Genomic DNA, 15,448 nt, shown 5'->3' with positions numbered 1-15,448 from the left:
ATTTAACAAAAGCTCAAAACACGTTGAATTTCCGTTATACTATATTGAAAGAGTCTTAGCCTAACAATTAAGAGGGATATATCTTAACAATAGATCACAATCGAATCTCCCTTTCTCATAGTATATTATAATGTTCTTACGCCTCATTTAACACCAAACAATAAGAAATCATTTCATATTATAAATGTCCCGACCGAATCTACAAATTACAAGTTTAACTTATCAATCAGCAAAGCCATTCGAGTCGAATCATGTCTAACAAATCTACCTAAACCACATACTACATAGAACAAGGCTAATTCAACAAGAGTTGACCACTTGACCCCAATAATAAAGAATCCACCTTATGATCATGAAGTCAGCTGTTCGATTCTCATTGACTCGAAATATAGTCATGTTGGTAAGCAATCTGTTAACACCACTTTAAATCCCCAAAGAGGTCAGTGGTTGGTCGTGAACTGGGTAAAACCTACCCTTAAACCTAAACTTTTACGTACAAAAAAAAACATAGAACAAGGTTAGTGAGTAGTAAACATGAACCAAGACCTACACTTTAAGTCCTCAAAAGGCCACATTTGACCATAAAATTATTTCAAAATCTCATCTTATTGTTTGAGACAAATATAACCCATCTGAAACAAGAATTTGCGAGTCTACCAAATCTACTTAAACCACATACTCCATAGTGAACATGAACTAAAGCCTACACCAAACAACAAAATACAAGCAATAGAGAATCAAAATAGATAGCATTATCCACCCTCAACTCCACATGTCAAACCATAACAGGCCTTCACACTTTCCCCACATATCCCAAGTAACTCACTCACTTCCACATAAACTAGAAATATGATCCTCTACAAATGTAAACCAATACAAAATCACAAAATAGTTGTTGCAAAAGACACACTCATAATTCAGCAAAAACAGCATGGCATCACTAGCAACCATGGCATGTGTGCAGCCAACAAGCATCAAGGGACTTGCAGGAAGTTCCATTACAGGAACTAAGCTTAACATTAAGGCTAATACAAGACTTAATGTTAAGGTTAACAACTCTAGAAGAAATGGTGCAGCTGTTGTTGTTGCTAAGTATGGTGATAAGAGTGTTTACTTTGATTTGGAGGATATTGCTAATACTACTGGTCAATGGGATTTGTATGGTTCTGATGCTCCTTCTCCTTACAACTCCCTTCAGGTTCTTTCCTTTCTTCTTTTTCTTGACGGGTTTTGATCGCTTTATGTTGCGGAATGGTTTTTGTTATAACAGATGCAAGAAAGATAAATAACAATGTGTTAGCCACGTTCATTGGTAGAAAATATTTCGGCTAAGTTGTGACCTAGACAGTTTATATACAGTTTGTTTTAGAGTGGAATCCTAAACTAAATATATTTCACATGGTGACATCGTCTCATTTTAATCTGAATTAATTAATATTACCACTTTTTGGTAAGTGAAGAAATATGACCTAGAGAGTTTATATACGAAGTACTCTAACAGTCTAACCCTTTGTTTTAGAGCGGAATCCTAATTAAATTATCACCTGGTTACATCGTCTCATTTTAAACTGGGTTAATATTAACTCTTGTTATGTAAAATGCACTGAGTTTTGTCTAAGGAATTGATGGTGAAAAAATTGCATGCAGAGCAAATTCTTTGAGACATTTGCAGCACCATTCACCAAGAGAGGATTGTTGCTCAAGTTTTTAATACTAGGAGGTGGTGGTTTGCTTACATATGTTAGCGCGACTGCGCCTCCTGATGTTTTACCCATCAAGAAGGGTCCTCAACTCCCCCCTAAGCTCGGTCCCCGTGGCAAGATCTAAGTTTACTCTTTGATTGAAAATTATGTTACCATTTTGACTTGTATGTATATGCTTAGTGCTTTCAGACTACTCTGGCCTTCTATTTCTCAGAATTGTCGAAACTGAAATTATGTTCAATTACAAATTCTAAGAGTTTCAGTGATTCGTGTTCTATGTTTTGGTTTGATTAATGAAGTTATAATGCGTATGCCTTGGGTGCGCACTGTGTAAACCCTTAGGTAACTGGTCACAAATTATGTATCTATGCGCGTTTAGTTAAGGTATAACTGAACATCTGAACTGGCTAAAAGTCTAAGAGAACACTGGTGTATAATGCTGAACAATGCTGGTTCAAATTACTTCCGACCATTGCATTACCTTCCCCCATTCGTAAAACAAGGGAAGTGAAGAGTACAAAATTTGTTCTTTCCAAAATTGTTCCCCTTTCTCTCCCTCCCTCCCTCGTTTCTCTCCCGTAATGAAGTTACAAAGTCTTCGGAATCTAACCCTAACCCGCCTGTCTTTAATGGCGGGATGTGGGACTCCGTAAACCACCCAAACTGTCAAGATATGAACCCTTTCTAGGGATGATAAGATTAGGGAGTTCCCCTGAATGTTTACTTAGTTCACCGTCTTTTACAAGCTCCTCGTTCTCTACTGCCTCTTTTGGCTTCCCTTCTGGGTCTCCCTGATCCATAGTCCAACCCATAAAGTCTGAGAGCGTCATTGATGTAGGCGTTCCTGCTGCATTTAGCTTCTCTATTTCTTCGTCAGCATTTGGAAACTTTGTTGATGTGATCTTCACATCAGTTAGAGGGTTCCTCTTGCTTTGCGCCAGTGATGGATTTTGAGTTAGAGAATCTGCGTACAGAACGTCTTCAATTCGTGATAAGACTGTGTGCGCTAAACTCTCTAGGATTCTCGAGTAGCTCTCCAATAGTGCATGTCCTATATCCTGCACAAATATGGCATCTGGTTTTAGTATCTTTATATTGCAAAAGAGAATCCGTACTTAGCCATGTTACTCTGACTCGGCTGCAAGTGTTACTGAAGGCAATTTAATGGGTTGACCCCTCCCAAGTTTGACTTTTTCATTCGCAAGAGTCGGGAATCGAACCCCTGACCACTTGTTTAAGAGATGAGAGCCCTTACCACTCACACCAGCCAACTTTGGTACTCGGCTGCAAGTGTTGCAAAGGCTATTTTGTGACCCTTGCAGCCAACTCCGAGCAACATAGGTTAATTGATAAAATCGAGTTAGATAACGTGACCATACCCGGTTGAATTGGATCTTGCTTATGTCAAGTGAAGATTGAGAAATTCCGGGGAAACGTTGTTTGAGTATTAGCAAAATGGTTTCTGCTCTTTCTTCAAAGAGCTCCCTTTTCTCCAAGCTGACACTAGAGCCCCAAGGAGACTTGACATCTTTGCTGTATATTTTTCGTCTCCAAATCACAACGGATGCCTCAATTCTGTTCTTAAGGTCAAGAATCTTGTGTTCCGATGATAAGTCCATTGAATGAAGAAACTGCTCAGGATCAAAGTACTCTACTGTGATACTTTTGTAGATCGCGTCTCCCAGACTAGCTCTTCCGTTCTGCCAATTAATTAAACCGCCATTAATTAAATGACTAGATAAAAAATGCATGATATACTCAAACCAAATTGACTTGGCCACTGCAGCCCCTGAAAGGGGTGGCTTACAGGTCCATGTGGTGGTGCGGGAATGCATGGGCCCAGGGAAATTCAACCCCTCATCATCAAAAAAAAAATCGACTTGATCAGGACAATGCATTTGTTACCTTTGGTAAAGATTCAATGTAGTTTTCAGGAATCTCCATCTCTGACAAGACTTGAGCGTTTATAGCCATAGCGGCTTTCAGCACTTGGTTGACGGAATCCTTTTGAAATTGTAGCCATTTCTTAGTAACATTTGAAAGGCCGTCTGCAGGAACTTTGACAGTCGGTAACCACCATTTTTCATCTCGTGTGGCTCCCTTTTCTGATTCATCTGCGTCTTTCGCCACATAATAGAATTCATTCTGATCCTTGAAATTGTCTAAGCAATCCTACATTAATATTTAGTCATACAGCCAGTTTAGTTAATCCTTCTGAAAATTTACATTCAACACAATTCTTAACTACAAATTATACATGGACAACCTCTTTACACTTACAATTAGCATAGCATCAAGTTTTCTTAGCGCCGGGATGTTCATTTGAAGATCTGTTCGTTGTTTTGTTGTCATTATCTGTCATTACGATGAGTAATCTTGTTCAGAAGCTCGTAAGATAATCAGTCTCTTGAAAAACGGTATATAGCTCAATGTCAAAACATAAATATTAATACGAGACTGTCACATATGAGAATTTTTTTAGCATTACCTCCATACATGTTCCATTTGCGGATTTTTGCTGTGAAGGGACGAATTCTACAATGTGATCTGTGACGGATAAAAGCCAGTCGATTTCTTTTTTCCATCTAGCTCTATTCTCGGGCGCCATTGGTTCAAGTTTCCTTTGTTCACCAAACACAGATGCTGCATTGAAATATAGCCATTTATTTTTCGGATGCTTATAAGATACGAGTACACAAATATTACTATACAACCAGTTATATAATAAGCATTGTACAACCCCTATACATTAATCCGAGTTTATGTGCAATTTTTTTGAGTTTTGTAAGAATTTTTTTTTTTTTATATTTAATTGTGTGAGTTCATTAACAAAACTTTAATATACAGCTCAGATTCTACACCATATAACTGTATATAACTGGTTGTATAATCTACTAATTGATACGAGTAATATATGATTTGAAATTAAAATGGTACATTGTTAGGTGCCTTACCGGCTAAATTGGTGACTGCATTCGACAATGCCAAAGCAGACGAGACACCCTTTCCTCCACCGGACATGTCTTCTCCTAGTAACAACTTTGCGAACCTATCCTTCATCATTTCCATATCTAGTACCATATACAACACATATAAATTAATAAAATAAGCCTAGTTTTGCAATTTCCCATTTGATATAATAAGATTGGCTGATAACCATACTATAAAAGATATATGGTGGTACCTTTAAGAAGAGACTCGCGATCACCACCACCAATGCCATTCCCAATCCTTGACCTCGGACCATGGTCCGAGTCCAAGGCAGAACCAATCCTCTGCTTAGGCAGAGTCTTATCGGACTTAGTTTGTTGACTCTTGGTACACCGCGTATCTTCAACCAATTCATCTGACTTCGAACTTTCAATAACCATGCTATGCGAATGTGCACGTCTACGACCATTACTACTCATCCCACCACCCTCTTTCGATCCTTTAAATTGAGACATCTTCGTCGTCTTGTAACTCTCTTCTTCTTGCTCTAACCCGGCCTGACCCATCAACTATCAACAATTTTGCATGACACAAAAATAAACAATAATAATGTTTTTATTTTTGATTATTTTTGTGTCATTTACATTATTGAGGGAAGGAGGGAGGGAGAGAAAGGAAGGAAAAAAGGGTAATGAAGAAAGATTGTAATTTGACTTTGTTTGATCCAACAACAACAAAAAAAAATAATGAGATTGATTATTATTAAGTTTAGGTTAGGAAGAAAAAATGATGAGATGGTTGTTTTGTGAGATGTTTACTATTTTTGAGTTGTAGGAAGTATTAAGAACGTGGGGTGCATGTTTAAGAAAGTGTATGTTTACAAGTTGTCATGAAAGGGATTTACAAGGATGTCTTTTTTTATTATTATTTTAGGGAGGGGTTAGTTTAACATTTTGTTATGGATAATGGGAATATTATTGGGATTTGGTTGATGTTTCTTCTTTGTTCGAATATGGTGATGGAGTCGGAAAATGTTTTAGTTTAATGGTTCAGATAGAGTATTGTGGATAATAGGTTGTGAGGCTGAATACATTTGAATTGGGTTATATTGGGACGGGTCAAGCTTGGGTTTTGAGTCCGGGTGTCGAGTTCAGAGTCTGATTATTCGAGCCAAGTAATTCGGGTTGGTTCAATTTTGACAGGTTTAGTTATAAGCAAGCTAATTAGCAATTTTATCATTTTTACTTGTTAATCCTCGTCAACTCACGCAAGTTTAAACCTAATATCGAAACCTTGTGATGAAAGCACGTATTAAATCGCTAGATCCGGTCACATTAAGAACATAAATCAATTGAATTCAAAAGAACCATGAACTGCAACTCAATAAAACTTGGTATCATGTAAAATCCTAGCAATTCAAATTAATTGGACCAGAAAACTGCAACTCAATTAAAATTTAAAATTACTATTAACTTAACAATCCACACATAAAAATATAAAATTAACCTATTAGATAGTTAAAAGATAGTTAATCAATAAGAGCAATAATTCATAATCACAAAAACCTTATAATTATTAATTCAAAAAAAAAAACCTTAGAATTATAAGTACTTACATCTCTCATCTCTCAATAACTAAAAGATTTGGATTACGCGAAAGTGGCAATTTGCCCCCTTAACTATGTTCAATGGTGAAATTAAGCCCCTTAACTTTCAATTGTAGCAATCAAACCCCATAACTTTAACAAAAAGTGAAATTCAACCCCAATTTTTATTTTTTACTTAAATTTTAACAAAAAATCATTTTTATAATCCAATTAATTAAATATAAAATTTAGTTTTTTGTAACCTTATAAATTTTGTACAATCTATAATTGTAAACGAGTATTTTTTATAATTTTACAATTTTAGACAATTTATTATAAATGTAAGAATAGTTCGTAAAATTTTATCATATTTTTATTTTGTTTATTATAGATGAATGTAAAATTATTATTTAGATGAATAATTAAACTTATATAAATTAATAAAGTTAAAATTAGTAATTTTTATGTATTATTTGTTGTATAATATAAATATAAAATGAATTTTTGTTGAGATTTAAGTGAAAAATAAAAATTGGGTTGAATTTCACTTTTTGTTTAAGTTATGGGGCTTGATTACTACAATTGAAAGTTAAGGGGCCTAATTTCACCATTGAACAAAGTTAAGGGGGCAAATTGCCACTTTCGCACTAATAATTACGATAAATAAAATAACAAGATATGACTCGAGTCGGTCGCGTCCTCTTTAAAGCTACGTGTACCCGTCTCTTGGCTGTGAGGCCTAATTGAAATCCTAATGCTCTCTCGTCTCCGTAAACCAGTCTCTTAAAATTGATGATATTGGGTATTTATACGTAAGTAGGTCTCATATTTCTGAAAGATGCTCTTCTGCGATCTATGGGTTTCCTTCAGTCTGCTGGGTGTGATGCTAATGGCTTAAGGGGGGGACTCTGGGTCGGCTGGAAAAGTAGCTGTAAATTAGAATGTGTCTTTATCAGTTGTAATCTTATTATCCTCTTGGTGAATCAGTGTAAGGGTAACATGTGGTATTTGTGCTGTGTTTATGGTGAACCCGATCATTCTAAGAGGGGTCCTGTTTGGGATAATTTTACTCATCATCTAAATTCCCTTGACAAACCCTTCTTGCTTATAGGTGATTTCAACCAATTTGAGTTCTCTTCTGATAAGTTAGGTGGCAGTGATAAATTGATTAGAGGAGCAAACTTATTCTCATACTGGAAGAATTTGCATTGTCTGATGGATATTCCTTTTAAGGGACCTAGATTCACTTGGTGCAATAATAGGGACGGTCCACATCGAATATATGAAAGAATTGATAAGGGATTTGCTTCCAATGACTGGCTTTCTCTTTTCCCAAATACTTTTATCAAACACTTACCTATTCAAATATCGGATCACGCGCCTATCATCCTTGACACAAATATGGTTCTGAATACCAAGAAGAAAGTGTATAGGTTAGAAACTTGGTGTTTTGATCATGCCGAATGCAGTGGTCTCGTTAAAGAAAGCTGGGAAAGAAAAGATACGGGTGATGCTTCTCATGTTCTTTTGGCAAAACTTCGTCGTGTTAATAATGATTTCAGGGTTTGGGCTTGTAATAAAAAGGACGAATGGGGTCTAAAGTGGAGTGAATTTGATCAGGATCTTGAGTCCTATCTTTTGGATATTGAGAATGGGGGTGATTCTGTTAATTACGAATCATGCCACAAAAAGCTTATGGAATTCTCCCTTGCTGCTGGCACGTATTGGCGTCAACGTACCAAATTGAAATGGAATTGTGAGGGTGACACGTGCACGAAGTATTTTTTCAATTGGGTTAAAGGACGTTCTGGTGCTAATCTTATCTTAGGTATTAAGAAGGAGTCTAATGAATGGACGTTTGATATGGAGGAGATTAGTGGATTGTTTCATAAGCATTTTTCCACTATCTTTAATTCTGATTCTGAACCCGAGTGTTTTGAAGATTACTTAAATAAGTTTGGTTACTTATTTGATAATCTTAAGCACAAAGTGGGTATGGAGGAGGGAGCCAAATTGGGTCGTGTATTCTCGAAAAAGGAAGTTCGTGAGGCTGTGTTTCAATTGGGACCTCTAAAATCACCGGGTCCCGACGGTATCCCGGCTGCTTTTTACCAAAAGTACTGGGCCATTGTTAAGAATGATGTTATTAATGGAGCTCTCAATATCCTTAATTCTGCATGCGTGTGCTTAAGGATTTCAATAAAACCTTTATTGTTCTTATTAAAAAATGATTGCCGGAGAGAGAGTTGGGGATTTTCGACCGATTAGCCTTTGTAATGTTATTATGAAAGTTGTCACAAAGTGTATTGCTAATAGATTAAAAGGGGTTATGGATGATCTTGTTAGTCCTTTTCAAAGCGCTTTTGTCCCTAATAGAAGTATTGCAGATAATATTGTCATTGCCCAAGAAGTTCTTCACATCATAAATCATAGAAATTATGGTAAGATGGGTATGATGGCTTTAAAGGTGGATATGAGCAAAGCCTATGATAGATTAAACTGGAATTTCATAAGAGGGGTGCTCTCTTACTTAAATTTGTCGGGCTCTTTGGTTCAGCTTATTATGAGTACTATTGAATCTGTTTCTTACGAAGTTCTGATTAATGGTGCTCCTATGGAAAGAGTTGAACCCGGCTGTGGGATTAGGCAAGGTGATCCTTTATCTCCTTATATTTTTGCGCTTTGCACGGAAGTCCTATCTCAAATGATTCTTTATGCCCAGGATAGCAATCTTATTAAAGGTATCAAAATCTGCAAGAACGGGCCGGAAATCGCCCATTTATTGTTTGCGGACGATTCACTCTTCTTTATCAGTGGTGACTTTGGGAATTTGGATTTTCTTATGAATATTATCGATGAATACTGTGCTGCCTCTGGGCAATGCCTTAATAAGGATAAGTCCTCTATTCTTTTCAGTCCAAATTGCTCTCTTATGACGGTCGAAGTGCCCATGAGTTTAAATTTTCCCCTAAGAATGACCTTGGCAACTACCTCGGCCTTCCTACGAGTATTGGGTCTTCTAAAAGGGACTTATTTAAATTTCTTGTCGACAAGACTAAGCGGAAGTTATCCTCCTGGAATAACATTCTTCTCTGTTCGGCTGGTAAATTGACTCTTATTCGTTCTGTTCTATCTTCACTATCTCTTTTCTCTCTATCGGTATTTCGTATACCGGTAAGTGTAACATCAAAGCTTCAGTCTTTGATGGTGCATTTTTGGTGGAGTGGAACTAGAAATAAGAAGTCTATTCATTGGTGTAGTAAGGATTTCCTTAGTAGGCACAGTCGGTGAAGGGGTCTTGGACTTCGAAATATTGGTTGCTTTAACCAAGCTCTTCTCGCCAAATCTGCTTGGAGAATCTTATGCGTTCCAGGAAGTCTTATTAGTAAAGTTATTGGTCCCAAGCTTGGTGTTCAAGATGATTATTTATTCCAGACCCGTTGGAAGGCTCTCCAAGCGTCGTCTTGGGCTCTCAAAAGCCTTGTTTGGGGATCCGATCTTATCTACAATAATGTTGCTTGGACTATTGGATCTACTTCTCGTCTTAATGCTTGGAAGAGCAAATGGATAGAGGGTTATAGTCTTCATGATCTTTGTGGGGATCTTTTTGATGCTCCTATTGATTCCGCGTTATTGGTTGGTGACCTTCATGATAGTCATAGGAGATGGGATCTCTCTTCTCTTGGTTTCGATCCGGGTGAGGAAGTTACAAAGAAAATCCTCGCAACTTATATCCCGTGTCAACCCTCGAATGACTCTTTCTATTGGAAATTCTCTAAACATGGTGCTTTCACTGTCAAATCGGGATACTATGTTGCTGCTATGGCCTTAACTAATGAACTTACCTCAACTGCTGATCTTTCTAGAATGTCTGCAACAATTGTGGATTTTTGCAGAGCTAAGCTCTGGAAGTTGCCTATCTCTAACAAACTTAAGGTGTTTTTATGGAAGTTTATGGCTAATGCCCTACCAGTGGGCTCTGAATTCCTCAAACGAAAAATGAATTGGCGCTCCTTCTGTACTCTTTGTGATGGCTCATCTCCTTGCGTGGAATCTATTTCTCATTTGTTCAGAGATTGTAGTTTTGCTAAGGCTCTATGGTTTGGCTGTCCTTTAGGACTTAGAATCACGGGAGGGGTGGACATTGATGTTAGGGTTTGGGTCATTAACTGGGTAACCTATTTCCTAATTGGCCCAGATCCTAACTCCCTCCTTTTCCCCCTTATCGCTACCCTCTGGAGAATTTGGTGTTGCAGGAATGAGATGGTTTTCAAGAATCACCGCCCTTGGCCTATGAGTGCTTTACATTCTATTCTTAGTGACATTATGTGTATGAAGGAGGTTGTGTGCAATAAGGATGCTAGCCTTCTTCGAGCGACTTTGCTGGACTCCTCCCCTGATCTTGGTTTAGCTAAGAGGGTTAGAAACTCCTTCCCCTTTTGGATCATTGGTGGACCTGGATGCGGAAATATTTGTACTGTCAAGTGTGATGCTGCTTGGAGGGCTGATAGAAGCGCTGGCATGGGATGGTGCTTATTGGATGACAATGGGACCTTAAGGAATTCTCTCCACGATCGCTCGTTTGCCTCTTCTGCCCTGCATGCCGAAGGATATGCAGCTTTTATGGCGCTCAGATGGGCCTTGGACGAAGGGTACCTTCATGTTAGACTTGTTACAGATTGTCTTAACTTGGTTTTGCAGGTTGCGGGAGCGGAGAAGCCGATTGCATCTATCAAGTGCATTATTCAAGATATTAAGTCTATTGCGTCTCTTTTTCATTGTTGCTCTCTTAGTTTCTGTCCTAGGGGAGTGAATAGGATAGCTCATAATCTTGCTCAGGGAGCTCTTATGTAAGCTATGCTATTTGTTGCTGTCAAAAAAAAAAAAAAAAAATTCTGAAAGATTTGTGATTTATTCTTTTCTTTATTTCTTGCCTTCTTTTTTCAATACTTAGGTATTGCGTTGAGCTGGTGTGTGTCCTGAATCCTGATTCATGTGGTTCGACTCGAACCCGAGAAAATCTGACTCGACGGAATCCGAGAATATTTTAAATCGAAATGACCCTACTTGACCTGTTGACGATTCGTAACTCGACATTCAGTAACCCAAACCCGAACCCGACGTGAACCCGGCCTTGTATTGAGCCCGATTAAATTGATGACCCGACAATTATTAATTACTCTGTATTAATCTTAATATTGCTTAAAATGGAAGCAATTAAGTGTTTAGTTTGATATGTTTGATATAATAATGTAGCAACTAAACCAAATAAAGATCGAAAAACTAATTTTTATGGTTAAAAAATTAAGTAATGCGATAAAAAAAAACCCAATAATGACTCGGCCCAATCCCGACGAGATCCGTTCATCTTTTTACTTGAAATGACCCGCCCGGACACAAAAAGGTAGGATGACTCGATATGACCTGAACCCGATATAATCGACCCGACTTGAACAACCCAAACTCAACCCGACTAACCGGATGGCCACCTCTAGATTTTGTATGTCGAAGTGTGGAACTTGAGCTGGGCTCAAAACTTGGTCGTGGCTCTTGGTCATGCTTTGACCCAATAACTTCACTAAGCCCATCTAAGATTATTTGTTCCATCAGTATGTGCTCTTGTAAGCTTAACAGCCTATGTTTTGATAAGATCAAACCACTTAATCCAACTTCGGGGTTGATCTCCCTTAAGACAGTCCATATTTGTTTGAAATAAATAAGATAGAGTTTTTAAACCATTTTTCAGTCAAATGTAATTAATTTTGAAAAAGAAAAGTTATCAATAAGCTGTAATATTAGCTAGATCATTGTGGTTACATTTGATGTAAAAAAAACCCTTATTATTTCAGATATAAGTAATCCATCTAAAATAAGAATTTGCGTTGGATATGATGTCCTTAGCGTGAGGTAACAATAGCTTTGCCAAATTGGTATTATGAAACTAAATAATGGTTGCGAGTCAAACCATAATAGCAAGGCCTACAGCTACGCAAGGTAGCCGTTGCACAAAGAGCCGTTGCTCAATACATATGCAAGGCAACAATCCTTTGTTTCCTCCATTGTATATTTTATAGCTGTTAGAATTATTTCTTTCCGTAAATATGTTTAGCAAAGCCTTTGTATAAATAGTCTGATGTAGTTTGTAATGAGCAACATAAACATAATACAATCATATACTTCTACTCATGTCAACGTTTATTATGGTATCAGGCTTAGGGTTCTAACTCTGCCTCCGTCTTCTCTTCTCTGCCACAGCTCGAAAAGAAAAAAAAAAAAAAAAAACAAATTCGATTCTCGAAAGTCTGATCTATGACGAACACTGATCTCTCTCTCGATACATGGATTTTTAATTCTATTGAACCCAGTACTTGCAAAACAATATCCTTGCGTTCCGAAGCGAAACAGAACAGTGGTAGCCCGATTATGGCTCCACACGTGAACATGGCGGCTGGTCAGGGGCAATCTTCTTCTCAACCGGCCTCCTCCTCCTCTCTCTTGCCGACTATGGACAAAGTGGACTTCAATAATCTTAATCCTACCGAACTCGTCGAACTCAACCGTTTATGGCAGGCTCACAAAGCCAGCTCTTCTGACCGTCTTCAAGGTAATGTGTCTAAACCCTCTTTATCGTCATGGATTATTGATACGGGAGCGTCTCATCATATGTCAGGTTGTTTAAATCATTTCACAAATATTCGTACTATTTCTCCTTTGTCGGTCGGTCTTCCGAATGGCGATCTTACGCTTGCCACACAATGTGGTGATATTGCTTTGTCAGAACGTCTTATACTTAAGAATGTTTTGTTTGCTGCTAATTTAAATTGCCATCTAATTTCTGTCTCCTGCTTGCTTGCCGACACCACCCTGACCATTCAATTTTCTCACCAACTTTGTCTAATACAAGACCGTTCTTCGAAGACGGTGATTGGTGCGGGTGAGCAACGTGAGGGGCTCTATTACTTAACGGGTGTTCGAAACGACAAAGCCAAAGTTTGTTCCATAAGTGCGACTGATTTGACTGAGCTTTGGCACCGAAGGTTGGGGCACCCCTCTTCAAATATCTCTCGTTTTCTTCCTTTTATTGATAAAAACTCTCGTACTTCTTTTCATAGTAAGACTTGTGACATTTGCCTTCGTGCAAAACAAACTCGTGAACCATTTTATTTAAGTACGAATAAGGCCGAATCCATTTTTGATTTGATACATTGCGATTTATGGGGTAAGTACTCCAAAACGGTTCATGTGGCTCTCAATATTTTCTAACAATTGTGGACGATTACTCTCGCTCTACTTGGGTTTATCTTTTACGTAACAAAAGCGACACTCAACAAACTCTTTTAAATTTTTTTGCTATGGTCGAAAGACAATTTCATAAGAAAATTAAAATTTTGCGTAGTGACAATGGCACCGAGTTCAAATGTCTTTTAAAATTTTTTAACACCAATGGCATTATTTTTCAAACCTCAAATGTCGATACTCCCCAACAAAATGGCCGGGTCGAACGCAAACATCGTCACATTTTGAATGTTGCCCGCGCTCTTTTATTTCAAGCAAGCTTACCTATATTTTTTTGGGGAGAATGTGTATTAAGTGCTGTCCATTTAATCAATCGTACACCCTCCGCTCTTCTCGGGGGCAAAACTCCTTATGAAATGCTTTTTAATAAACCACCTCCCATGGAAAATCTTCGAATCTTTGGCTGTCTTTGTTATGCGAAAAATATAAATCGCTCTCGCGATAAATTTGCTTCTCGAAGTCGTAAGTGTATTTTTATTGGCTATCCCTTTGGAAAGAAAGGATGGCGTCTCTACGAGTTAGACACCGGCTCTTATTTTGAATCACGCGATGTGGTTTTTCTCGAAAATGAATTTCCATATAAATCTCTCCATCTTCACGACAATGATGCCTCGTCCAGTTCATTTCTTCATGACACTCTCACCCCCATTGACCAAGTGGTAATTATTCCCCAACAAGCTCTCGACACCACCTCCACACCACCGATAAACTCTCAACCCGACTCCATCGACGATGCTCACGACTCACCTGACCCCTCTCCTACACCACCTTCAACCAACCAAGAACCCGCCAGCTCTCAGCCCGAGTCAGTCCACACGGAACAGCCCGCCATGGGGCGTGGTCATCGCTTAAAAATTCCGAACTCAAACCTCAAGGATTTTGTCCAGCCTAAAACCCGCCCCTCATCTCATCTCACTTCCGCATCATCATCGTCTTCAGGTACGAAATTCCCCATTTCTCATTTCGTCGATTACGCTAAGTTTTCACCTAACCATCAAGTGTTTTTATCGGCCGTGACTAACAACCACGAGCCTAGCTGTTTTAAAGATGCCGTGCAGGTACCCGAATGGCAAAAGGCTATGCAACTCGAAATAGACGCTCTTGAAAAGAATAATACATGGACACTTGTGCCTCTTCCTCCTAACAAAAAGGCGATTGGTTCCAAATGGGTATACAAAATCAAATACAACGCCGACGGTACAATCGAACGACATAAGGCTCGACTAGTGGTCATGGGCAATCGACAAATTGAGGGCATCGATTATAATGAAACATTTGCTCCCACAGTCAAGCTTGTCACAGTTCGCACCCTTCTTGCAATTGCCGCTGCCAAAAATTGGGCACTCCACCAAATGGATGTCCATAATGCTTTTCTTCATGGTGACCTCAATGAAGAAGTTTATATGAAGCCACCTCCGGGTTTTCACACCTCCGATGACGGGAAAGTTTGCCTTCTAAGAAAATCGCTTTATGGCCTTCGCCAGGCTCCACGTTGCTGGTACGCCAAGCTAGCCTCCGCCCTACTACAATATGGATTCAAACAATGCCCATATGATCATTCTCTTTTCTCTATGTCTACCGAATCCAGTGAAGTCCACGTCCTCGTCTACGTCGATGATCTCGTCATTTGTGGCAACAGTCCTGGGATGATAACAAAGTTCAAAGAATATTTGAGTACATGCTTTAACATGAAGGATCTTGGGGCACTGAAATATTTCCTTGGTCTTGAGATTGCACGCAACTCCACCGGTATCTTTGTCTCACAACGAAAGTACGCTCTCGATATCCTAACTGAAACCGGTCTTCTCGGGTCCAAACCAACCGCCGTACCAATGGAACCGAACCATCACCTCGCCTTGTCTACCGCAGACCCACTTCGTGATCCACAACCATATCGTCGCCTTGTGGGACGATTGGTATATCTCACAATTAC

General features: G+C 38.6%; 3 protein-coding genes across 3 annotated transcripts; 2 read left to right on the top strand and 1 right to left on the bottom strand.

Annotated features, from left to right (window-relative positions):
- Positions 1-825: 825 nt before the first annotated feature.
- On the top strand, positions 826-1,969 carry LOC141610912 (photosystem I reaction center subunit VI, chloroplastic). The gene is made up of 2 exons (XM_074429224.1): positions 826-1,198; positions 1,648-1,969. Exons 1-2 carry the CDS (start codon positions 932-934, stop codon positions 1,825-1,827), a joined length of 447 nt encoding a protein of 148 aa, XP_074285325.1. The 5' UTR covers positions 826-931; the 3' UTR covers positions 1,828-1,969.
- A 184-nt stretch (positions 1,970-2,153) lies between these two features.
- LOC141610911 (rop guanine nucleotide exchange factor 12-like) lies at positions 2,154-5,298 on the bottom strand. The gene is made up of 7 exons (XM_074429223.1): positions 4,888-5,298; positions 4,658-4,774; positions 4,192-4,346; positions 3,984-4,058; positions 3,609-3,875; positions 3,083-3,403; positions 2,154-2,761 (listed from the first exon to the last, which is right to left on the bottom strand). Exons 1-7 carry the CDS (start codon positions 5,198-5,200, stop codon positions 2,330-2,332), a joined length of 1,680 nt encoding a protein of 559 aa, XP_074285324.1. The 5' UTR covers positions 5,201-5,298; the 3' UTR covers positions 2,154-2,329.
- A 3,205-nt stretch (positions 5,299-8,503) lies between these two features.
- Positions 8,504-11,073, top strand: LOC141612836 (uncharacterized). The gene is made up of 2 exons (XM_074431585.1): positions 8,504-9,322; positions 9,655-11,073. The coding sequence occupies exons 1-2, from the start codon at positions 8,504-8,506 to the stop codon at positions 11,071-11,073; spliced, it is 2,238 nt and encodes a 745-aa protein (XP_074287686.1).
- The last annotated feature ends 4,375 nt before the right edge of the window (positions 11,074-15,448 follow it).

This window comes from Silene latifolia, chromosome 11 (assembly GCF_048544455.1).
Source record: "Silene latifolia isolate original U9 population chromosome 11, ASM4854445v1, whole genome shotgun sequence".
Lineage (NCBI taxonomy): Eukaryota > Viridiplantae > Streptophyta > Magnoliopsida > Caryophyllales > Caryophyllaceae > Silene > Silene latifolia.
The sequence above is the reverse complement of the archived record's forward strand: the minus strand, read 5'-3'. Positions and strand labels throughout refer to the sequence as shown.